The 25,358-nt window shown below is 40.3% G+C and overlaps 1 protein-coding gene across 3 annotated transcripts in view; it reads left to right on the forward strand.

Moving 5' to 3' along the window:
- Positions 1–24,680, forward strand: part of ARMC9 (armadillo repeat containing 9) — a 65,169-nt gene extending 40,489 nt beyond the window's left edge. For 2 of the 3 annotated variants that reach the window (XM_027685763.1, XM_027685766.1), the window contains 7 exons: positions 690–748; positions 6,329–6,433; positions 7,576–7,691; positions 11,850–11,974; positions 15,338–15,464; positions 20,069–20,241; positions 23,600–24,680. In XM_027685763.1, coding sequence (XP_027541564.1) covers positions 690–748; positions 6,329–6,433; positions 7,576–7,691; positions 11,850–11,974; positions 15,338–15,464; positions 20,069–20,241; positions 23,600–23,622 — 728 coding nt within the window. In that variant the 3' untranslated portion in view covers positions 23,623–24,680. The remainder of the gene's footprint in view (positions 1–689; positions 749–6,328; positions 6,434–7,575; positions 7,692–11,849; positions 11,975–15,337; positions 15,465–20,068; positions 20,242–23,599) is intronic. The other variant, XM_027685765.1, reaches the window with a different exon arrangement.
- The last annotated feature ends 678 nt before the right edge of the window (positions 24,681–25,358 follow it).

Raw genomic sequence — 25,358 nt, forward strand, 5'->3', positions numbered from 1 at the left:
AAGACATTACAGTTCTAGCTTGTAAAAGACATTACAGTTCTAGCTTGTAAAAGACATTACAGTTCTAGCTTGTGACAGAACAAATAAAGTATCTAAGCACTGTATTGCTACTGTACAAAAACTGTTCATCAGGGTTATGGAACTGCTCCTCTTCTACCTGGGAATGGTATTTTTAAGAGGCTTTGTCTGATTGGTGAGTCCAAAAAAGTTTTCCAGCATAAGCCTGGCTGCTTTTTCCGAGGAGATAATTTTGTTCAAAAATTAAAGGAAGAATTCTACATGAGTACTAACTTTTTATGTACAGAAGCAGTATAATATTGAAATGTTTGTAGGGAGAAGTAGGGTCTTTTATTAAAAATTAGTTGAAAAATAGACAAACTAGCAAGTGCACACTCTTCCATTCAAGTCTTTTCAGTAAATACAGTGAGACATCACAGTGGGTTTTATGAGAAAATAAAAATTCCAGAGTGTTACTATTTCTGCCATTTTTCCAAATATGAATTGATTTCAGTGATTTCTAGAATGCTTTATAGGAGCAAATGATTCCAATGGTTGTCTGGAAAAGGATGGGGCATCTGTATGAGAAGCAAGCTAACTCTTGCTCTTGTCAAAGTGAGGTAATAATGAGATTCTGTTAAGTTGTGCATGTACAACTGAACTTACATAATTTTGTGGTTTTTTCTTTTTAGAAGAACCATTAAATGATGGTATTGTGTCTGATGATGAAGAGGAAGAGGAGGATGAGGAAGTAAGTATAAAAGCCTTCTGACACCTTTTAGAAAAATCCTTAACCTTCTAGCCAGAAAATATTTATGTCAATAAACCAGACTTTGTTTTTTGGTGGGTTTCGGTTTTGTTTTTTCCTTTTATTTAGTTATTCTTGCTTTAGTAAGAAAATTGGATCTGTTTCCATTACCTTTTCTTCACTTGAAGTCCTACTCTTTTCTTTTGGCAACTCACCACCTCTGTGATAATAATAAATAATATATAATGGCCAGTCTTCGCGAACGAAGATTTGGGGAAAGGTCTTTTACCTTTCAAGCCTGCACAATGGATTTTTTAGGTGAGACACAACCTGCGCTGAACTGAGCCCACCCTTTAATCCTAAGGTTCATCTGCCGGGCCCAAGCAAGCTTGGACAATGGGAGTGAGGTCCTCAGGACGTAGGTTTGTTTAGAGTGACCTTCTCATAGATGGATGGCCTCACAGGGCTAATGGGCTCCATCTGCCCCGGGGACTGGGATTCGAACCTCAGTCGCAGCGGTGAGAGTCGGCATGCTAACCACTAGGCCACCAGGGGTCCCACCTCTGTGATAACTAAAGGATTACAGCTTGACACAAGTGAAGAGATGAGGAGTTACTGTCGCAGTAGAAATCTTGCTTTCAATCAGACCCATTTCAGCAGTTAAAAATAAAGGAAGTAAATGAATCTGTATATTACCAAAATAGTTTATAAACAGGTTGTCACTTTTTCTTAAAGTATCACTATCTATTCTGGGTATGACTTCTTTTGCTGTTTAGAAACTTAGAAATATATTTATTAAATTGCCTGAATGTAACGAAGAAAAACAGTAATTATACCTAAGGAATAAGTCCTGTGAGAAAATAAAATTTAAAAAAATGAAGTAAGCATGAGAAACTATATCATAGTAAATATAACATGATTAGCTGTGTATTTTCACCTCTACTAATAAATGAATTTTATACCAAAATTTCAGCATTTTTTAAGAAGCTGTCTTCATGGATTAATGGGAGTAGACAACACAGCATATTTGATTGCCTAAATTAACAAGCAGAGCAAGGTGTGAATCATGTGAGGGAAATGTTATACCCACTCTTCACTGGTGATGTTGCCATTGCTACATTGCCATAAGTGCAGAGAGGGGGCTTGAAAATACAGTGTCAGCAGTTGTGTGGGACTTTTATCTCAAAGAAATCTACCACCTTGCCTTTTTCTTTTATTGAGAAGTCTTGCTTGAGAAATTTAAAAGAACAACTATGGGAGACGTCCTTGGGACAGTATTTGGGCATACTTTGGTGTGTGTATGTGTGCACATACCTTTATAGCATGTATTTTGCCCTGAAGGAGTCAATGATGTTGAGTGTTAATGAACTGCAAAATGTTCTTGTATTAAAAGTATTACCAGAGAACATATTTACTGAAAAGCAGGTTTTTAGATAAAACGTAAGTTTATTGTCTCAACCAACGAAGAAGGCAGCACATAAAATTTACTAAGTCAATTGTGTTCAGTAGCTCCTTGCACATTAATGGAAATTATAGTGACTGGTGACAACCATGCTACAGTCTAAAACTTGCCCTCTTACTGCAGGGTGCACGTTGAGCATTTTATGTTTTGAAAGCAGATAAAAATGTAAATATCCCGATTGTAACAGGTGTAGTGTGCTCTCAGCTGCTTTGGGGTGAAGCACGTTGCAGGATCCAGCCTTTGCCTGGCAGTGTCCAGGGAAGCCTTGCACTGCTTGCATTCTTTATCGAGTTTCTGTGTTGTGGCACAATAGTTGGTGAACACAGTGAACTAATCACCCTTGTGACTGCCTAAATCTAGAGCTATGTGGAGATTCTAAGTTTAAAGCTAGAAGGAAGTTTTGTTTAACAATCAGCTCTCCCCCTTTTGTTCTAAGGGGGTACAGTTAACTTTTTTAAAAATAGAATTAGATACTGTAATTGTTTCACCTCCTGCAGTCCTGAAGTCACTTTTTGGTAATCTTTCCACTCCTCCCACCAAAATCAATGCTTGCCCTGCAAGATTGGCTTCCTGGGGACTAATCACTAGAACTTCCCTTTGTTTGAAATGCTGCTTAACACCCTTTAACTGATATTCCAAGGCTTTGAGTGTCTTAGATGTATCCTGAAAATCCAAGGTGGTGGTGCTATTGCTTGAACTTCAGTATACTTCTTTGAAGCATACTGTCTTTTGTTGGTAAAACACATAGATAATTAACTCCTTCCTGAAAGGTGTGGCATGGAATTGCATTATAATGTTGAACACTTTCATCATTTTACCTGCTCTTGGGAGTGAAAGGATGAATTCTCCTGTTCACTCATACCCTCTAGATGAGTTGCTGCTGCTCACAATCCCAGCCAAGGCTCTAGGTCAAATAATTTTGAAATGCGTTTTTGCCACTGAAGTACCATGTGATTAAAACAGGCTTCTGGCACTTATTACTTGACTCAAAAAATAACAGTAGGCTTTTGAAACAGAGAAGTGTCCAATTCCAGTTTTTCATTAGCTTTGCCAGTATATTAAAAAGAAAAAGTCTTGGTAAACGAAGTGTAAAACTTTTTCTAGTGTAACATTAATTGCAACACATTTTAAGTCCTTATTGCTCCTGGGAACTATAATTCTGTTTTGCTGCAAGGACGCCTGGTTTCTTAGTCCCTCAGTTTAGAAAATATACTTTACAAACAACATGGCAGCAAAATGTTGTTACTTTGTTAAATAAACAAAGATTTGTTGACTCACTACCTCAGTGCTTGAAGGCCTTTTGTATTTTGGAATTGCAGTGAGTTATTGTTCTCTGATGGCGTTCTGTGATAACATCTGATATGGTGATCTGGCAACAGAAAGTTTTGGAAAACTTTATCACCAGTCTTGCCTTTACTTAACTTTTAAACTACTGCAGACTGAATGCATTCGTTGCTCCGTACGGATACTTACACCTTTAGAACTTAAGAAACAACTAACAGACACTCTTAGGAGCCTTAGTTTGCAGGTTTTGCCCCAGCTTTTATTGTTTCTAAGAGCATGTGAAAGTTCCCCTTGCTGTTAGAATTACCTTTCATGAAATTTTTTTGCTTTTATCTGTGTTTAATTTAGCACTGATGAATTCTCTCCTGGCTTTGAGCAAATCTTGCGGTAATGACTACTTCCTCCTAAACACTGTGGCCAAGATGCAGTTGAGCCTGATAGAGGAAAATTCTGGGATTTCTGAGAGTATCATACACTCAGAAATTTAAGATTCTGTACTGTGTGACACTGGAGCATATAAGCCAAATAAAAAATATAAATGTGTATACTCTTATTAGAAATAAATTGGCTTTTGAGTTTGTCTGGTGAGCTTTAAGTTCACTAGAGTAGAGCTCAGGATACACTGACTCCTGGAGCACATACCCAACTTTGAGACTTTGCCATCTGGGGTGTGTTGAGACCCACAGTCGGTGTGTGTTTTTTGGTGCTTAATACTCTCTTGACTGGTCTGTTAAATACTAACTTAATTTATCTTCAGTATTTGATCTTTACATTTTCTTTTTATTTGACTTGGACCATCGTAAAAAGCTGCTTGTAAAAGTGAATATGTGATACTGCAGCTCTAATTCAAAAGTTTAGTTACAAGCTGGAGCTATGTTAGATAACTGTACAGTGATGATTTATCAGACACCCTCTGATCCACCGTCACTCAGCACCTGGCAATAAAATCAGTAAACTGCAGTGTGAAAATACACTTCAGCTAGAGAGCACATCAAAAGAGAGAGAGCTTAATCCCAGGACTTCAAGCCATTACATTACAGGGCTTTGCTGCCAACATCTGCTGCAGCCTGTGAGCAGTGCTGAACAGGGCACCAATTGTGTTATTTCAGTAGTGGAATGATGGCACGTCGGGTGAAGTTCTTGTTTTGTACAAGGAGACAGAGCAGGGACACTTTCAGGCTCAGTTACCTGTTATTTTAAATAACATCAGGGAGCAAAATTGGCTGCATTAACAAACCATGTAAAAGAAAATTCCATCAGACCTATTTATAGAGCTCATCTGTGCAATTCCCCCCCCCAGTACAATATATTATGGACTTTGGAGTGTGAGTTTTTGTTGGGGTTTTTTTTGCTTTGCTTGATACGGATGATTGTTGCCTAGTCTATTTTTCACACATACCTAGATTTTCAGGTAATTAAGAGCTGATGGTAATTTATCTTGCCTTGGAGAGAAAGGCAGATTGAACATCTTCGTGAGGTCCTATACAGCCATATCTTCTATGGCTGAGCATCTGGAGAATACATCTTTAGGAGGATAAAGAGGATTAGCAATCTGGTAAATTACAGAAAAACTAACGTACAGAAGAATTCAGTTTTTTAATAAATCCATACATGAACAAATACATTATGGAAAAATTTTACTCTAAACCTTGGAACACTGTGTATTTTATTGGAAGTATTTCTCTAAGTACTACAGTTCTTCACATGCAGGCATCTAATGTCTCTAAAGTTTAACTACAGCATCAGAAACACCTGCACAAGGCTGTGGGATGTGACTTGGGACCTGTGGGAGGCTTGTGCCCTTTCAGAGCTGCAGTGGAAGACCAGACAGGATATTTCAAAGCAGGACTGGATGGTGCCTTGGGCTACTGAATTGAGCCCTTTGTGTCTGTACTTTTTACCTCTGCTTGACGTCTGTGAATGAGAAGGTGATGAGCAATGAGAATAACTAAATCAAAAATTATGGGGTTTAAGCCATTTGATACAAAGTTCAATGAACTTGAAAAAAAAGGCAAGCCTGCAGAGCTCTGGGGAAGCCAACACCTACTTGTTCCAAGCGATGGTAGTCTTGCTGTTTTGCACCAGACAAAAACTGGAATCAGTTATCAGCCATTTCCATTCTAGGAAATACCTCCTCTGTACACACTTCCAATGTTTTTCACAGTTTTTTTGTAGAGCACTGTCCAAGCATCCATGTTATTGGCTAATCTTTGTGGTAGATGGTATTTCTTACCTTGACTATGTAAAGCTAAGTCTAAATCTCACTAAATTGAAACTGCTTTTCATTTTCTTTGTGCTCTGGGGCTCATTAAAGTGGCTGTTGTTTTTAAAGGAGTTTATGCCAGGCTCTCTACATTACTATTACAATATATCTTATTAGAATGATTTCTGTACTTTTTCTCATTTACTTTTTCTGACAATCATTTATATTTACTCTCACAACCTGTTTCAAAAGCAAAGCACATTTTCTTCATGTAGAGTGGGTCTTATTTAGGGTATCTTGTGCAGGACAGAAGAGAATTCTTTTTAGCAGCAAAACACTGCCTTGTTCTTGTATTACTAGTTTTAGTTTTCTGGAGTAGTCCCTCAAACTTTAAAATTTCCTGGCTTGTTGATCTGTAGGAGCTGCAGAGCTTCCATGAAAGATGAATCACCCATAGCTATTCTAGAAATAGGTACTGGAGAGTGAATTCTTGGTAGTTTTTACTTGGAAGTTGATTACATTTGGGTTTTGCGTATGATATTTACATCCTAAAGTACCGATTCCAAGATATTTGTACCAGCCCCATATTATCAGCCTTAAAGCTTCCTTGCAAACCTGCGTGTTGCTGTTGCAGGAGGACCATGACATAATGGAGGCTGATCTGGACAAAGATGAGGTTTTGCAGCCTCAGCTGGGAGAGCTTGCAGGGGAGAAGCTGCTAACAACCGAGTACTTGGGAGTAAGTACCACTCATTAGACTATTGAAATAAATTAATTTGCTGGATTAAGTGTTTAATTTCAGTAGTTTCACCACTTTCTTTAATTTGTTGCTTGAAGAGCCAGGTGCTACCCGCATAGCAATATGAATCTTTCACAGTCTCTGCATGAGCTGCTGTTCAGGAGAACAAGTCTGAGAAATGAGCTACCCTTTCACAGGGCGTGGTCAGGCTGTGGCTTAATAATAACCTACAGGCAGCCTTAGGGTTCTAGTGCTACATCAGTGACGCTGTGGGCACGCAAAACAAAGTACTGAGGAGGTTAATACTGGAACCTTCTGCTGGTCTGAAATTATTTTGGAAAGAAAAAAAAGAAGTTGAAAAGTTAACTGCTCCTGCAGGCGTTATGCCGGATCAAGTATTGTCTGTCTTAGTTCAAGCGGCAAAAAGCTATTCAGAAAAAAAGCATAAAGTTTGTATGAATGCCATTTAGTGTGCTGTGACTAATCTGAGATATTCAGAGGGCTGAGCACTTCTCCTATGAAAGCAAGCTGAGGGAGTTGGGATTGTTCAGCCTGCAGAAGAGAAGGCTCTAGGGAGACCTTATTGTGGGGCTTTTAGTCCTTAAAAAGGGCCTACAAGAAAGCTGGAGAGGGACTTTTTCACAAGGACAGGTAGTGACAGGACAGGGAGGAATGGCTTTAAACTGAGAGTAGATTTAGATTAGATATAAGGAAGAAATTCTTTACTGAGAGGGTGGTGAGGCACTGGCACAGGTTGCCCAGAGAAGCTGTGGATGTCCCATCCCTGAATGTGTTCGAGGCCAGGTTGGATGAGGCTTTGAGCAACTGGTCTAGTGAAAGATGTCCCTGCCCATGGCAGGGGAGTTGGAAATAGCTGATCTTTAAGGACCTTTCCTATCCAAACCATTCTATAATAAATGCAACTGTATGCCTTCCAGATCCCGGCATCCAATGCTGCTGATGGAAACATGACCTGAAATAAAATGTCATGGAAGAGCCTACAGTGATTCCAGGCAGTTTTATCTAGTGACACCAGGATGTGATATAGTTTCTGATGCAGTGTTTCTATAGAATGTTCTCTGTGGCTCCAGTTACCTGTCTTTCCACTGATTTTTTTTTTTTCTTCATTTTCTGTGTATCAGATAATGACTCATACTCCAAAAACTAAAAAGAAGCTATTTTCTGGTGTCCATCAGAGTATAGATGAACCTCTCCAGAGACCTGTGACACCGGGTTATCACAGAACTGCCTACCTGATGTAAGTCCAAACAAGTGAGACCAAGTTGGATTTTTTAAGCTCCTTTAAAAAGCAAAACAACAACAAAGAAAAAAACCACAACAGTGCCTAATAAATAAACCTTCCCTACCTAAAAGTGTATTGCCATTGTCATTCCTTAAAGATAATTTCAAAAAAAGGAGTGGAATATTGTAGGCAGAAGAAGATCCATTGGCTGAGGTCACATACTTGAAACAGTTGAGTACATACTTACTGATCAGGTTGATTTAAATTTCCATTATGTTCTACATGTTCATACTTCTTTCATCTTATATTCTATTGGTAAGTGTCTACAATGCCTGGGATCTTCCACTTTACAAGCAACAAAGTATATTGCTCTGAGGAGGTTTGCTAGCCAACCATAAGAGGACAGATTAAAAAGAAAATGGAAAAGACAAATATCTTGTTACACTGAGTTTCCAGATGTGGAAGAAATACATTTTCCATTGGGAGTGTTTGTGACACCTTGCTCTTGATATGACGGGGGTCAGAGTAGAAGGCTTATTGTAAATGAAGTACAGGATTCTTACAGTATAGAGCTCCTTGAATATTCTCTGCCTTCTGTTAGAGCAAGTGTGCCTTAATTTCTGAGATGATACCTGTCCTGCTCACTGTCCTGACCATGGAAGTAAAATACCAATGAGATTTCAAATTTAAATGATTTTTTACTTTCAGTTCCATTCAGTTTTGTATTTGGTCAAATCTAAGTAGCTACGATACAGGCAGCTGTTATTGTGAGGATTTCATGTTTTCATTTCTGTGAATACTTAATCTGAGAGAGACTACATGTCTAACAAAGGATGAATAACAGGTACTCAAAAGTCACGGTATTGGTATAGCCAAGTGTGTTAAAATGAACGGGTAACCTGAAACAGAACAGTGTGGTGGAGTTAGATGTGGTTCTTAGAAGAACCCACCAGCGCTGATGATTGTCCCATGTCATCCCCCCTGCCACTGTTTGCTTTCACATTCATATTTTCTTAAGATACATTTCCTCCTCTTTGTAGCGTGGAAGATGGATACAGAGGACAGTGAGGACTGATTCAGGCTGTAGTTGCACAGGTGTAGTTGAATCTGACTGAAGTCTGTTGTTGTTTTGGACAAGGAGTGGTCGCAACTTTATCTTGCCCATGTTTATTCCCTCCTACTGTTTCATGCTGGCATTAGCATTCCTACAAGCAGATGACCTGACTAGGAGCCCTCCTGAGTCACCCAAATATGTCTTTTTGGCAGTTGTACTGTTTATATGAAATTAAACATATTAGGTTACCAGGGCCTTAGAACAGACAAGTGTAACATACCAAATCTGGGCATGGAAAAAGCCCCAGATGACATTTATTTTTTTAAAAACCAGGTGAAGGAAACATACACTTCCAAAGCAGAAAAAAAAAAGAACCTTTGGCTATCCCAGGGCAGAATTTGTCTTGCAGTCTTAATTTTTATTCTGAGTACTAGCCTGGATAAAATGACATCTGTTTGAACATGGCATCTACTTCATCTGCCTGGTATAGCCTGAATGTGAATTTGGTATTCTTACTTTGTGTCCTTTCTCACTGTGGTCAACCTTCTACACCATCATAATGTCCACAGCTTTTGCAAGACCTCTCCCTATATATTAAATCTATGTGTTTGTATGTCAGCAGAAAACAGCAACTAATTAATATAAGCTCATATTAGTAACATAGTGATTATCTAATCTTTTTCCTGCAGTCCTCCAAAAGAGCTGCAGGCCTTAAAAATCTAGACTAGCTAAAATATGACTAAACATATGTTGCTACTTTATTGTGGGGTCAGTGTTACAGAGTTCAAGGTCCCACTTTCCCGGTGCAGTATTTATCCCATGGTGGACTAGGAGACCTGGACTGATTCTGTGGAACTGGCTGTTAGGACAGCCTTACAGCCTATTTAGAAAGTATTTTTTCAGGAATAAATCTTAATTACCTCTGAAGTGTCCAAGCATTACATTCCTGCTTTGTAAGCAGAGAGAAAACCAAGCTTGTGAGAATGAATTGACTTTCTTATGGGAAGTCAGAAAAACGGTGGCAGACCTGTGGGAGTGGCTTTTTATTTCATGGTGCCATGTAGTGCACTGCAATTTATGCATCAGAAATAACCTCTGGAAGCGATCTCGTGCCTCTCTTTACCACCACCTACCCAGGCGGTGTGTTTGCTTAAGCGTCCCGGGGTACTGGAGTGACGCACATTTTGGCAAAACTTGAATCTCCTCAGCTGAACAGTTGTGCAGCTCGTGGCTCTGCAAGACGGCTTCAGGTCACTGCTGGAGACAAATTAAAAACACATTTTTGCCATACTGGTTCTGGTAGCTTTGGGTCTAAGAGAAGTGTTAGTTTGAAGGTGTGAAGCAGCCTTTTCAGATTGCCCCACTGTGCAAACTAGGGAGGAAGAATGTAAACAGGAGAAATCTAACGAGGTGAAAATACCTGAAAATTAATTTCCCTCCTGCTCTGGCCAAATGGTAGAAATAATATGAGTGTTTGGTGCTCGCACATTTTAAGTAGGAAACAAGTGATACCACCCTGAATGAGAAGCTTGTCCTTTCTATCTAACTAATTTGTGTGCAAGAAAACTGCAGTGAATAGATGAAGACATTCTTGAACTACGTTTTACAGCAGAAAAGGACAAGCTTTGATGGCTTTTATGCTGGTCTAATTTTAGTACTAATTCATTGACTAAAATGAGGAAATGCTTGCTTAGGAATTATTGCAAGAGGAAGACAGTAAAATCTTATCTGCCTTGATTTGAAAGCAATATCTGAACTGGATGTATTTAAGTGGCTTGTATCAGATGAAAAGTTATGAAAAATGTTTAAAACTTTTGCCTCATATACAACTTATCTACCCGATACAATCCAGGACAGTTGATCTGAATTATCTGAAATTTTTGATTCATCAGAGTAGTTAAACTACATTAAAAATTTGTGTAAATGCTTCCATTCAGAATTGAAGTGAATATAACTTGTTTGAATTTCTTCATGTGACGCTCCATGTAATATATTCCATTTAAAAACATCATGAAAGAGGAAGCAGTTGGAGATATTATAACGTATCTCTTTGAGTTGTTGGTTCAAACCTCCAAAAGGAGGAGGAGGGGTGGAGATTTCTAGTGCTGAATAGAAGTATTCACATAGAAAATTAATGCAGAATAGCCACTGCACATGTAGCAGCTATTCCATGCTAATTTTTCTATGACTTCCCAGTGCAAACAAGGCTGTAGTTACTTCAGATGAATTGTCATGGGATCCCTGTATGGATAAGCTCTTGCTGTATGGAGCTGAGGGAGTCAGGAAATACTGGAAAGCTGCCTTCTTTCTTTTTATTTTTTTCATTTTTCCCTCCTCTTTAAAGACTCACTGGCTGAGATCACTCAAGGGGGATTGAACTACTTAATATTCTGCTAGCTGTTCCTTAGAAACTGATTGAGCTGTGAAACCATTAACTGCCTCCTTGGACTGCATCCTTTTCACTAGAGATATAGTTTAGTTACCTTAACCTGATATTGGGCAGGGAAACTTTCTGTGTCTGCCAACTTCTTTTCACACGCTTTCACACCCCTCTTGCTTTTGCTGTGTTTTATTCCTTACTATTAAGCAGTTGTGTTCCTGTTCTGTCCTTCAGCTGCTTCAGTTTCTCACTGATCCACCTCACTTGTGAAATCAAGAGTTCTACTTCTCACCTACTTTAAGTCTGTGTTGCATACTGCTCTTTAAAGTGAGATCCTTGTAATATTCAGGAGTGAATCTTAAATCCTTGAAAAAGCTAATTTTTGAGAACCTCTCAGGCCCATTTCTACAGTCTTTTTCTTTAAGTGTCATACTGGTATTTTGGATCTTCAGACTGCAGGGAGTTATGGTTTCCTTTCCAGTTACAGTTTCCTTTCCTCGGCTCTTTTATTGCATTAGGAATTGCAGTAGGAAAAAATGTTAATTTCAAATACATCTGATGTCAGCTGGTTTAGGGGAGCTACAGTCAAGCAGTTATGTCTTTAGCACCGATTTGCAATATGAAATATAAAGTAATTTCAATATCTACTATATCATTACAGGCAATTAGAAGAAATTAGAATTTACTCTCCTGCAACTGTACTGTAAGCATTCACCCTGCATTCTCCTTTCTCCTCCAGGCCAGAAAACGATAGCAGTTCTTGTCATGATGGAGATGAGAAGCTGCAATCTCCGCCGAGTGGTCATTCTCCCATTTGTGGTGGGAGCCAGTCCAGCATTTCTGACCTCTGCATTTCCCCTTCACGTAAGGATAGTCTGTGAATGCTGTTGTTAATTGCTGATGCCTTTCTTGACTGAGGCAGCTGTTGGGGCCCTGGCTTGTGTATTGTAGATTAAGATTTTTTTGTTGTAGTGTGGAGATGTCCCTCTGTTTATAAACCCTGGGTCAGTCTGCAGGACCTTGGTGCCCACAGTAGACTTTGGCTCGAGCTGAGTGAATGGCTAATGTGTGGTCAGCAGACACCAATGGTTTCACTTGCCTGGCTCCATCTTGTTTCCCGTGGAAGTGCCAAGGATCAAACCAAGGGCTTCCGATGCATGAAGGATACTGTATTTCACTCTGCAATGTCCTCTGCCGAGGGAAAGAGCTGCAGCCCAGAGACAGTGCACTTCCCAACAGGCAAAGCCTCTTGCTTGATCAAATATACCCTTGTTTGGATCTAAATGAATCACTGTCTGCTGGCACCTGCAGGCTCTGTTGGCTGGACCTCTGTGTTAAAGTTGAAGGCAGCTGCAGTTCTCTGCTTAGATTTGCAACTGCATTCAGACCATCCAAGGTTGTGGAGGATGGGCAGCCTGATGCTGTGTAGTTGCATTGTGGGTGATGCTGCTAAAGATTCTGCCCTTGCAGCTTCAGCTGAAATGAATGCAAACTCAGCGGGGCCTGAGAGCTCAGAAACATGTGGTGGAATTTAAAAGGGTATAGACTTCTGAAATACTTGATTTCTGAATTTCTGATATGCACAAGATCATGGAACTTTGAATGTGGGAGTTTCAGCCTTCTTGCAGAGATTCATTAGCATTTTCCAGTTATGGATTTAAGGCAAAATGTTCAGCAATCTTAGATAAAGGATCTTGAAGCATATCCGGGACAGAATTATTAATAGGTTGAAACAAAGTGTGCCTTACTTTGCTGAAAAATATGCTTTGAAGCAGTAAAGGAAGAGCATACTTTTTACTTTCTCTTCTATTTTTTTAAATTTCCTAAAGGAAATGAAAGGGATTCTGAGAAAAGTAACCGAGGCCTTGCAGACAGGAATTTGCTTGCGTAATGCCTTAGAGCTGATAAATACAACATGCTGAATGGAGGCTGTATGATAGAAGCAGGTGAAGCTCCTGTCCAAGATGGGCACTTGAGTTCTTGCTATTGTGCAGGAATGAGAGTTTCTGTCCTCAGCTTGCTGTGCACAGTAATGCCTTGAGCACAGCTGAGCCCATCCCAGGGCTGCAAGTCAGGTCAGCAAAGATTGTAAATTAGTCAAAAGCATACTGACTTGACAGTTTTCCTAAAGAGAAGAAAATAAAGAATGGATTTTTACATACTCATGTTTTGTAAAGGAAGTTAAGCCAAGATATCAAAAGTGTTCCTATTTGCTGTTTTAAAGTGTAATTGGATGCAATTCCTAAGGTGTTATGCAGCCATTCAGAGCTCAACATGCCTTCTGAACCACATCTTGATAATATCTTGCCAGTGAAATGCATTCACTCATCTCTGTCACTTTTTCTGTGCTGCTGTTGCTGTCTGATAGTTTACTTGTAGAGATTTGTGAGGAGTTTTAAAACAAAGAGCCTCAGTAAGTCAGCAATGTAAATGGTGTTAATTTTTGATGAATATTGATTCAAAGCCTTCATGCTGAAGAAGTTCCTGCCCACTTTAATGCTTCATATTGCCAGAACTTTGCTTGCAGCCTATGTCTAAAAGTTTATCTGTTTTCAGTCAAAATTAAATGCAGATGGCTACCAGTAAGACTACTCTTTTCTTGTAGGAAAATCTTGGAGGTCATAATATAAAGCATATTACAAGTTTACATGCATTATAAATGTGAAAAGACAAACAATTTTTCTGTGGCAGAGGCAGTTCTTCCTAGCACTAATACAGGCTATAACATAACACTGAGACTACTTGAAGGATTGCCTGAGTTTGGTTCCAGGTTTTTCCAAGTAGCCAGTGACATATGTGCCTATCTTTCTTATCTTTTGGGACTTAGAAATGAGGAGTAGAAGAAGAGAAGTGAAAAAAGAGACTGCACTGCTGGACCCCTTTGTTGTTATGTCAGTGACAGGACTTTCATTCTACGTAATGATAATTGAACTGGGTCTTTGGATAGCTCCTGTTTTCCAAAAGGCAGTGGGGTTTGAAATATTCAAATTGGAAAGGCTGTAATTTAAGATAATGGAAAATAAACCCTTTCTCTTCTAGTGCCTTCTAAGATACAGCAGGGAACAGTACGTGACAGAAAGGTGTAAAAATAATTGTACTACTTCTAGAGGCCCTCATCATTCCCTGCCAAACATATTTGCTGTTCAATAGATATGCAATTTATTGAGTTCTGATCTTGGTCTGATGGTCGTTCTGCAGTACCAGAAAGCTGCTCACTTCAGAATATGTCACATGAATGCTTTGGGACTCAGTTTCATGCAGGCAAGTCATGAAATGAATAGTAAGAGGTCAAGAGTGAAAAAACAGAATAAAAGCTTCATGTGAACAACTAGCATCATCAAGCTCATATCTATCTCAAGGAGGCTAAATTTAGCCTCTGGAAATGTTGATCCTCTTTTGTTTTCTAAAAATGAGAACAGTTCTTAATGTCCTCCGTGCCTGGAAATACTCAGCTGTTCTTGGGTCGGTCTGACTTTGTCTGAGTTCGTTCTCCCTTTTTGTCACTTTGGTAAATCAACAATTCTGGCACTTTTCCTTTCTTGTCTCCTGTGAGCAGAAAACTTGTGGACTAAAGATGAACCCTGGTCATCTTACTGCACTTATTATGCTGAATGTCAGACAGAACACGTGCTGGGCAGAGAAATGCTTGTCTGACAGTGACCTGATCTGCATTCATATCAGCATGTGAGAGCAAATCAGGATGGCAGCCTGTCCTGAGCACGGCGGGAATGGAGCTAGGCATTTTCCCTAAACTTTTCTTGAACTTGCACATCTTGATAGCCTTGTGTCTCTCAGCAAACTGACTGTACTTCACTTCCCCATTAATGGAAGAAAGCAAGTCTGACAGAAATGTAAAACACTGGGTTTTGTCTGCAGTGGCTGCCTGTTACTGTGGATATGTACAGAGAAATGCAAGTGTTTGAGTTGCTGTGGTTTTAATTAGATAGTGGACATTGGCTGATATATGTTAAGTGATGGTCTGCATGCTCCTATCCCATTGCTACTGCAAAGTGTAGCCAGTTTATTTTCCAGCCGCAGAGGGCTGGAAGTATCACAGTTCCAGTTGTTTTGCTCAGGTGATGAGTTGTAGTGCACTGCCACACTAACTCAGTAGCCTGCTAATACCTCAAGGACTTCTTCATACAGCAGGAACTGCAACTTGATTGTATTTCTAGTAAAACTGTAAAGAGAAAACTGCTCCCTGAACTGTGTTTCTTTTTTTAATAGCAGTTGAAGTGAAGTCATCTGAAGTATTCTCACCAGGCCAAAGAATGGACCGAAGCATTCCAGCTGATGACAATATCTTGTCTTCCCAAGACTTCACCGAGGACAGCATAAATGGGCAATTGTATAGGTATGATTTATCCAGAGGATATCTAGAAGTATAAAAGGAATCTGATGGGTTTTACCAGCTAATTCCATGCTGCTGTGAAGACAATCTGTGAAGTCATTTGATGTATGATGTAGTCTGGCCTGAGACAGCTGTGGTGGTGGTTGCCAAACAAAATACCCTTAACTGTGCCAGAGGCAGCTGTTCAATTTCGAAGCATCTGGTTCAGAATGGGAGAAATCTCAAGCAAGACATTATTAATGAACTTCACATGCGTGCTCAACGCAGTCTTCTGCAAATAAAACTTCCTGATTGCTTCCTTAGATGACTTGACTCTAGCCCATGAAAAATCATTTATTAAAGAAATAGGTAGGACTGTGGGAACACGGCAGGAATTAACTTGCAGAAGGAAGAAAAATGAAGCATTTAAAGTGGGTTCAGGGCGTTTAAACACTCTGAGTTGCTAGCACTGCTGACCAGAGTCTCTGATTTATCCTCTAGATGGATATAGCAAAGGAGGCAATATTATGAGGTCACCCAGCAATGGGATTCAACTCTTCCTTGAAATTATTCCTGTTAAAGGAAAGGTCTTGCTCTTCTTATCCTGCTAGTACCTTGAGCCCTCTTTGAAGCCTTTGTCATGTGTACAACTGTGATGTTATATATTGGATGAGAACTAGGAATTCATTAGCAATTGGACCAAGGTTTACCAAAGTTTTCAGGGCCTACATGTGTCCTTCAGACATTAACAGCTTTTTCCTATAGCGAATTTGATTGGGCCAAGTTTTAAACAGTAAGTGTAGAGAAATTTTGAAAGCAAGTACATTCCAGGACTAAATCATAGAACGGGTGGAGATGTGTTAAAGGAAAGGTTTTACTAGCTCTTTATGGACCTGATTTTTCAGAGGTCTTGATAATTTGTGTCAGTTAAAGCTCTAGCACTTCTGAAAACTGGACTCTCTGCCTATAACTTTGTTTCCTTCAGGTCTACAGATGCCTGTGTGTGGTTTTGGGATTTTTTAGGAGGTTGGTGTGGTTTTGATTGTTTGGCTGGGAGTTTTTTTCCCAATTGAGATGTTTCCATGGTGAAATCTGAGAAATTACATATTGTCAACAAATTATCACTGGTTTCAGCTGAAGTACTTAGTAGTCATACCTCTGTCCCATCATTACTGGTTTTATTTCTGTTGTGTGTTGTAACAGTAGCTGAGCATGTAATAGAAAGAGACCATGAAAAGTTTATGGCCAAATTGCTTCCTTTGTGATGGAGAGAGAGATTATTTTTCAGGCTTTGGGTTGCAAAAAACAAGTCAAATTGGTAGCATCTTACCCCCCACTTCAGTGAGGTGATTTGCTTCTCTACAGTCATAACCTGTTATTAAAAAGGCATGTCCCCGGTGATCTTTAATTTTTCTTCATAAATGTATGTCTAAATCTCAGTCATAGATGGACTTGATAGAACTAAAAGCACAGGTGCAGTATCCTGCAGAGGAAGATAATATCTTTCACCTAGTACTTCCTTAGAATTCGTACAGTAAATTGTATTTCCAAATGCATCCTCGAGTTACGGATATGGGAATGTAGCCATTCACACAGTCCAAGCGAACACAGGGTTTTCTATGTCAAGGGTCTTTTGTTAATATGTTGGTGTTGCAATAGCTAGACCTGCCTTTTCATTCTTTTGCTCTTGTTCTTTAATTTGTTTGCATAACAAACAGAACTAATAAATCACTGCTTTGCTCATAGTTTTGTCCACTGTAAGAAATGTCTCCTTCCTAGAGGCAAATACCTATTAGGTAAATACCAAGACCTTCCTAAAGAGGTATTTATGAGAAAAGGAGGGCTGAATTGGAGTGGGGAAACAGAAACTGCTCTTTCCCCTCTTACTTACCAGTATAATTTGGGAATTTAACTGCACGGAGATAAGTGAAATTCAACAAAATCAGTCTGAGAGAAGAATGAGACCCTGGTAGTGACATTTCTGTTGCAGTTGTTTTATTTCCACAGGAACAAATGATTATTCCAGCTGATGATGCTGTCCCGGCATTGCTATTCCCTCCCTGTTGCATTTTGATCATGTAAGAATATTGCACTATTGTGCTTTTTAGCCAGTCAAGGATACCTTTGTAGTGGACTTGAGTTTACAATTGTGTCTCATTGAAAAAGCACTTTTTTTAATTGTGACTGGGTCTGGAATTGTCATAATAAAGACCTTAAACTCTGCAGGGCCTTCTTAGATCTGTATTGGCTTTGCTTTCCTGATGATCTGGTAAAATTGTTCAAAAGTCCAAATGTATTCTTGGAGAAAATGGTCTAATTCACCTTTGTGTGTTCCTCTCTCATCTCCTGGCTGATTATTCTGATCCCAGTGTCAGCCTGTTGTGCACTTTTTTATAGACAATTATTTCAGGTTTTCCCAGTAAACAATTTTGTTTCTTCTCAATACAATGGAAGGTTTTTATGTGAGCTTGTTGTGGGTTTGGGATTTTTTTGTTTGGTTGTTTTTTTCGTTTTGTTTTTTTTTGTTTGTTTGTTTGTTTGAGCACTTATCACACCTTGTCATCAGTGACTGCTTTACCAAATGTGGTGGAACATTTTCCCACACTAGATTTTAATTCTTCTTTCTTCAACTCATCAACTTTGGAAGGATACCAAATAGCAGGTTTAGGTGTTGTCCTGAGGATTAATTATTTTCTGTTGATCTTGGCCTATTTATTGATGCAATAAAAGATTAAGTGGTTCTGTGACACTTGGGCACATGAAGACCCAGATCTGCTCTGCATCCTGTCAGAAAAAAACCAGGGGTTTTTCAACTTTACAGTTTTTGCTACCAACCTATTTCATACAATCCTTTCCTGAAGAGTTTGGACAGATGTGAACCATTCTGTGTGATCACTGTGTATCTCTTTCCTTGGTAAAGTGACATGACTCTGGTTGTGTTGCTTTGCTTTGTCGCCAAAGTGCTTCTAGTCTGGCTGCCAAGGTTACTGCAGTGAAACTCTGTGGAGATGGTCGATGGCTAAAATACCAATTTTTAAGTGTATGGGAATACAGATCCAAGGTTTTGTTATCTTATTGTTAAATTAGGGAAAAAACCCCTCATTTGTAGCTAAAAATTGCTTTGAGGCTGTTGAATCTCCCTTTTTTATCTACCTGAGAATATCATAGCACACATAAGATTATCATGAAGAGCACAAGTGAATTGAAAAACCAATTCACTTGAACTAGCTCACTTCACCGAAGTGAGTAAAATGACAAAAAAGCAATGGCAATGAGACTGTTTTATGGAGAGAAGGATATTTAAATATTTCTGTGGTCCATGCCTTGGAGTTCTATGTAGCCAATTTTACTTTTTTGAGTTTGTTTTGCCAGTACAGTTTCTGCTGCCATCTGCCACCTCTTCCTTTGAAGTGAGACAAGTGTTAACACTTGTAATACTCATAGGTAGAGGGCTGCAGAGATGGTTCTTAGCAGAGCAGTTGTTATCGTATACAAATGCAAAATACAGACAGTAATGCTATTTAAAATGCAAAAGGAACACTTGCTCAAATCTCCCTGCAAGGTGAAGCAGGGCTATGGAAGGGCTAATCAGCACTGACTCAGCAGCATTCCCAGGGGAGGAGGAGAGATTAAATATCTTGAAAATCCTCCTAATCACCCTTTCTGATGGTCACAAAGGGTTCTTTTGATGGAGTTAGTAACACGGAGATTTTCCATTTTAATCACTGCTCTTTGGATGGCACCCTTTTGGATCTCGTTTGACTCTTTGATTTCCTTTTTTAAATATGATGAGCTTTTTCATGTAACTATTAGTTCAGTTCAACCTTTTCTCCTTTTAAGACAAAATCGAATCACTACTGTAAACATTAATATAGATTCAGAATTATTTTAGAGCCTTGCTATTTCCTGGTAACCTCTATTTTTGTACCTGGGAAAGAATACATTCTGGGAGCAAGGAAGAGCAGTGTATCCTCACACAGTTATTGACTAAATTTTAAAGAACAGTATTCTTGCAGCACATGTGGACTGTGAAATAGCAGCAGATGTTTTATGTTCTCAGTGTGAACAAGGAACCTAGGGAATTTATTTTATAGATGCCATCACAGCTTTTTGCTCTTTTGACAAAGCCTTCAGGGAGTTCTACAAATCTTATCTCAGCCAGGAGCCAGGGAGGCTGCCTGTGTCTACCAAGACTGTGACCTATACCTGGCAGAAATTATGGTGTCTGTGCCCTAAAAGGATGTGTTCCTGTGCTGTAGCATATCTGTGTATTTTTTCCGCCTCAGAATGAGTCACTGAATGTGACAAATACAATGGAAAACAGGCTAAAGATCAATTACTGATTTGCAGGGAACTTAACTGAACCTGTTCAATCCTGTTGTGCAAAGAATGAGGTTTGAGTAGGATAGAGAGGTCGGCAGAGCCAGGTTAGAGGCTGCACAGTGAGTACATATCCCAGGGCAGTACCTGTGATGCCATGTTCTTCTCCATTTGCAGTCTCCCTGAATTTTGAGCAGCCTGTCATGCTGTCACAGCACAGCATGTACTGCAGGTTTCACTTGGTTGCAGACTTACTATGCATACATATTTCTCCATGCATTGCTAACCCTTTCCATCTCCTCCTACAGCGAGTTTCCCTCAGCCTTCACGAGCAAACCTAAGATCCCTCGCACTCCGGAAGGGCAGAGTACCGGCCCTAGAAAGGGAAAGGTCCCAGCCATTGCCCCCCAGTTCTCTCAGTCTGGACCCCAACAAACAAGCCGTCCCAGCTCCTCAGGATCATCCACAAGGAGCAGACAGAGTAAGTGGAAAAAGTCATCATTCTATTTGTCATTCCTTGGGGTGGGAAAGGAGGGAGCACTGTAGAAACTCTTTAGGAATGAGGTCGTAGGCTACTAATGTGCCAGGAGTATATGACATTGTACTTATCGTCTGCAGGATGTACAACCGTGTAATTACACCCTGCTGAACACTGCTCTTATTTCCAGGCTGTCATGTGAGCAGTTACAAGACATGCTTTTTCTTGTCTCTGGCTGGAGAAAAGTGGCCCAAATTCTCAGAATTTTTTTTGGAAGTTTCTGGTCTCAGATTAGACTTTCTCTAGGTGTCATCAAACATTTTCCCTTTTCTTTAGACATTTGTTCACTCCACTGTATAACTCGTTTAAGGTTCTTGAATTTGGATCCCTGGGTGTGTCTACATTGCAACTGAATGTAGACCAGAGTCAGGCAGTTCAGAAGATGGGCTCAGGGCAGCCTGGTGAGCAGAGAGCCAAGCACAGTGTGCTGCTTGTGGCAGTCACCATTCTTCTGGAGGCTTGTACTTCAGAACCACATGGCTGTGTTGTGGCCTGAAAAAGTTTAAGCAGTACTAGTCTGCAGGCGCTTCAAAAGAGAGGAGGGCTTTCATTTGAGGTTGGAGGAAAAGGATGGACACTTGCTTTAAGCCAGGCAACACAAGCCCAACAAAGTGGAAATGTTGATCTTGGATACTCACACATCACTAAACACGTGGTGTGTCAGCTGTGGAGTTTTTTTGGGATGGAGAGGGAAGAAAGATGCATTCTTCAGTAATTAATAAGCTTTTTCCCAGGAGTGTGGATAGGACTGGGTTCAAACACACCTCAGTGTCCACCATCAGTGAAAACGGCAGGAGCAATGTATATCCTTGTTTCAAATGCATTGTAACAAGTTTAGTGATGATTGTTTTATCACAATGTAACATCAGTTCTGTTCTTTAACTGTAACTGTTACCTTGAAACATTTCACAAAATCATAATAACTAATACCTTCCCAAGAAATTCGAGGTATATATATCATTAGCTCCTCATTACAAATATGGAAAATGAAACTAAGAGATTTGAAATAACCTAGTAAATCAGTAACAGGGCTGGAAAGAGCATCCTAAATCTTCTGTGTTGCTCACTCTTTTGTCATTCCACACAGTTGCATGTGCAGGGAAATAGTGTGATTTTATTCGGGCAGTACAGGTGTGGCAATGGAAGGGAATGTCCTTGGTGGTGGAAGGAGGTTTTGACCTAGAGATTACTTGCTTTAACATTCCTGTGCTGAGGTAATACTGCCGGCTCTTTCGGCTTAACCTTTGCTGCGCGTGCCCCATGTTTCACCTCTGGCATCAGTGCTTTCTATTTCCTGTGACAGCAGCACTGTTCTGCCCTGACTGGATGTGGTGTAACACCCAAGAGTCTGTCTCTGGTTCCTGTTTCGATTCATTCTCAAAAGCATTAGCCCATTGAAAAGAAGCCCAGATGAAGGAAGGAAAAGCACAGGGTGTGTGTGTGTCTCTGTGTGTGCACACGAAAACTCCTCTGCATACTCTAGTTTCTCCAGGGGAGCTTTACACTTCTGTGTGTGTGTGTCCTAGGAAAGATGTGACATATATATCTTGGTTCTGGAGCAAGATCCTTTTCCAGTGGCACAGTGCATAATGTATTTTATTTTCAAATTGCATTAAAGTAGGTCACTTGGGTTTCTCTGTGGATTCAGTATATGTGATTTGTTAGTCCAGACTCTTGAGCTCTTCTAACTTTTATTGGGTAGGATGTGTCTTACAGTATTCCTCTTCTTCGTCTGTGCGTCCCAAAGCTGAATGTATAGCAGGCATCCCATCTTGCTATGTGTCCATTTACCTTTTCTCCAAATTTTTATCTTGGGGTTCCAGGTTATCATTTTCTGTCTGTCCACATGTGCCATGAGACACACTTAGCATCAGCAATTGAATGTTAAAATCTTCCTGCTAAAAATAGCCAATAAATTATTTTGCAAACAAGTCATCTTCCATTCACTCTGTGTACATGTATCCAGCCTTGTTGTTTGCTGTCACAGAACACTTGTTAGTTCTTGTCCATCCTGCAGGGGCTTTCACACAGATGTTTGTGGTTGGGAAAAGTGAGATGAAGGTTATGAGAACCAGATTTTTAAAGGACTAAAAAGGGGCTTTAAGCTCCTATGTTAAAACTTGAGGTTCTCAAAGGTGATTCTCAGCTGTTACTTAAAGGTGCAGGCAAGGTGAGCCCCTAATGTTTCCCCAGTAAAGCTCTATGCTACAGCTCCTTTAATTTCCTGATTGACTCATCTGTAAATCCAGAATGGTATCAAATGCACAGATATCAGCAATCAGTAGATTTCAGCAGTTGCTGCCTCCCATTTGCCTGCTGCATAGGTACAAAGGTTTTTACATATCAAGAGACCCAGTTCCAGTGGAAGACTATCTTTAGTTTGTGGATTCTTTGGTATTTCTGGAGAAATGCAGAATTTTATAGATGATGGACATGATGAGAAAAAGATGAGTTTCTGATTGTACTTGATGTGCTCACTTATTTTAGAGGCACATTTTTAGCTTGATTTTAATATTTATAATAGGTGTATTTTTTGGAAACAAGTTGATTTTATATAAACCTAGCCGAACTAGCTGGACTGCTCCTCTTGGAGCGTGGAGTGTGCGGAATGCCTGAGGAATGCAGAGGAAGCACAGGTACTTAGTTCAGCTACAGGCCTGGGGCTGGATTCCTGCCTGAGATGCAGCCAGCTGCTGTTAGCTGAGCTCCAAAACTGTACCTAAAAGCAAAACCCAAGCTCCTCCAAATAAAACCAACTATGCTGGGACCCACTGTGATTTCCACTTCCTAGCTGGCACAGGGATGGCACTGGCAGCATGGCTGGAACACAGAGTTCCAGAGGGAACAAAGGGACCTCCAAATTTAGACCTTTTCAACTGTGCTCCATGTGGACATGGTTGAATGGTTTAATCTACCCTGTTCCTTGTTCTGCATCTATTCCAGGCAACTCTTCATGGGCATGCTGAAGCTGTTTGCAGTGTACCAAGTTCTGTCTAGGGCACATTGGAGCTAGGGCAGTACAAAACTCTCTACCAGAAGAATGAGGAATGTTTTTTGTCGGGAGTGCGACTGGGCCCTGGTGACTCCCTTTCAGTTCTTTCCATGTTCCTACACAAGGGGTTGCCATAAATATGTTCTGCATTTTTAAGTTGCAGCATTGGGAGATAAAGTGCCTTTCTGCATGTTTTTTGTGATGTTTGTGTCCCTGTACAGGTCGCACAAGTGTTGCCCTCAGGCAGCTCCTATCTCGTAATAAATCCTGCTTTCAGCTGACAGACTCTTTCTTGCTGTTTTTCTGCAGGCAGCCAGTCCTACAGGAAGTGAGAACAGTTCCTTTCCTCGAGAATCACCTGTCACATTGTTGAAGGACAGAGCCAGCTTCCTGTAATGAGCTTTACTGGTGACCTACGGAGCAGAGTGAGGTTGTTGACACCACATGGCATTCATCTTGCACAGTGATTCTGGGATTATCTGATGGGATGCCTCTGTTGTGGTCTCTAAAGCTGGCTAAGACAAGGGCCTTGTTATTACAATTCAAGGTCTCAGCAGCAGCCCAGGACTGATATGGGACATGGATATAGTCCCAGTTGCTCTGATAGTTTACTCTAAAGTGACATTGCCACCTTGAGAAGAAACTCTTGCTCTCTGCCTTCTGTGTCAGAGTAAATGGCCCTTGAAGACAGTATGTAGGGAGACAGCACAGGAACCTGACCAAACAACTGTCTTTTTAACATATTGTTTGCTGAACCAGCCTGTCACTTGCTATTTTTTGAATTATGCCTTTGTGAATGGGTTGGGAGATATCTGTGTTCAAAGGATCTGCATTAGGAGGGACAGTGTGCATCACGTGCAGAGTCTTTACTGCCTGTAGCAGTGATGTGGGGTGAGATCTCTTTGGCCTCCAGAGACTGGAGAGGAAGTAGTTCATCAGCTTCTGGTTGACCTGTAGCAGATGAAAAACACTGTGACAGTGTCCAAGGCAGCATCCATGTTCACCTCTGAGGATCTGATGAGCAGCTTTAACTGCACCAATTACTCCTATTCCTTCGTTCTACATTTTTTCTTAATTCTACTGTAAAACATTTGTGGAATGAATAATCCATTTTTTCCACTGGAACGAAGAGCTTTGCTTCTTCATAGAAGAAACCATGGGAATGTGAACAAATCAGAAGCAACTTTCTCTTTACATGTGACTGTGGTCAATCTTCTTTGGTCTTTGTTGGTTTTTTTTATGTTCTTTACTTCAGAGTAATGTCTGGTTTTGTATTCATGGAATTTGTGCTGGTCTTTGGTGAATATGAAGTGCTGGCTAGGCAAGAGAGATCAGGAAGCCCTCCACCAAATAAAAACCGCAGCAGTTAGTTCTGCCAGTGGATTACAAAGCTAGTGCTCTTTGTTGTTCTTTCTCTCAAAAGTAACAGTGACCAGGAAACACTAAGTCTTCACTGGGGGTTGGATTTTCAGTAACATCCCCTCATGTGACAGCTGTTAGGACACATAAATGCAGTTTACGTTGGAACTTGGCTGCTGCTGAGGCAGAGATGTACAAAAAGGAGGCAGACTTCAAAAACAAATGCTTTAACCGGTAGGAGAAGGGGGAAGGTAAGGATTTGGTTTTGGAGTTCCACCTTGAGAAACAAACAAGTGGTACACAGCCTGAAAGGTAAAGCAACTCCCACAGTGACACTGCCTTCCCCTGCAGTGAGGAGTTGTTAAGCCACTGGTCGTTTCCATAGGACCAGAACAAAGCTTTGTGCTTCTGACAAGGTCTTGAATTGTGCCTCTTGGTGTGTTGTGGCAACTGAAGAGCCAAGGCCACTGATGTAGTTGCCATGAGACCCACTGAGTTCAGTGATGCGATGTCAGATGTTTGCAGAAAGGGCTCCCACACACAGGTTCGGGAAACCCCTTTGGATAATAGACTTTAAATTGGAATTGGGACGTTTTGTAGGAGAAGACACCCTCTAACTTAAAATCTGGTCAAATTCATGTGGGAGTTACAATTTACTACTCAGTACCTTCAGGGTGTCCACAGACCTAACACGAAGCAGGCAGAGTAC

The sequence above is a fragment of the Neopelma chrysocephalum genome, unplaced genomic scaffold (genome assembly GCF_003984885.1).
Source record: "Neopelma chrysocephalum unplaced genomic scaffold, ASM398488v2 Primary Assembly neopelma1_69, whole genome shotgun sequence".
Classification (NCBI taxonomy): domain Eukaryota; kingdom Metazoa; phylum Chordata; class Aves; order Passeriformes; family Pipridae; genus Neopelma; species Neopelma chrysocephalum.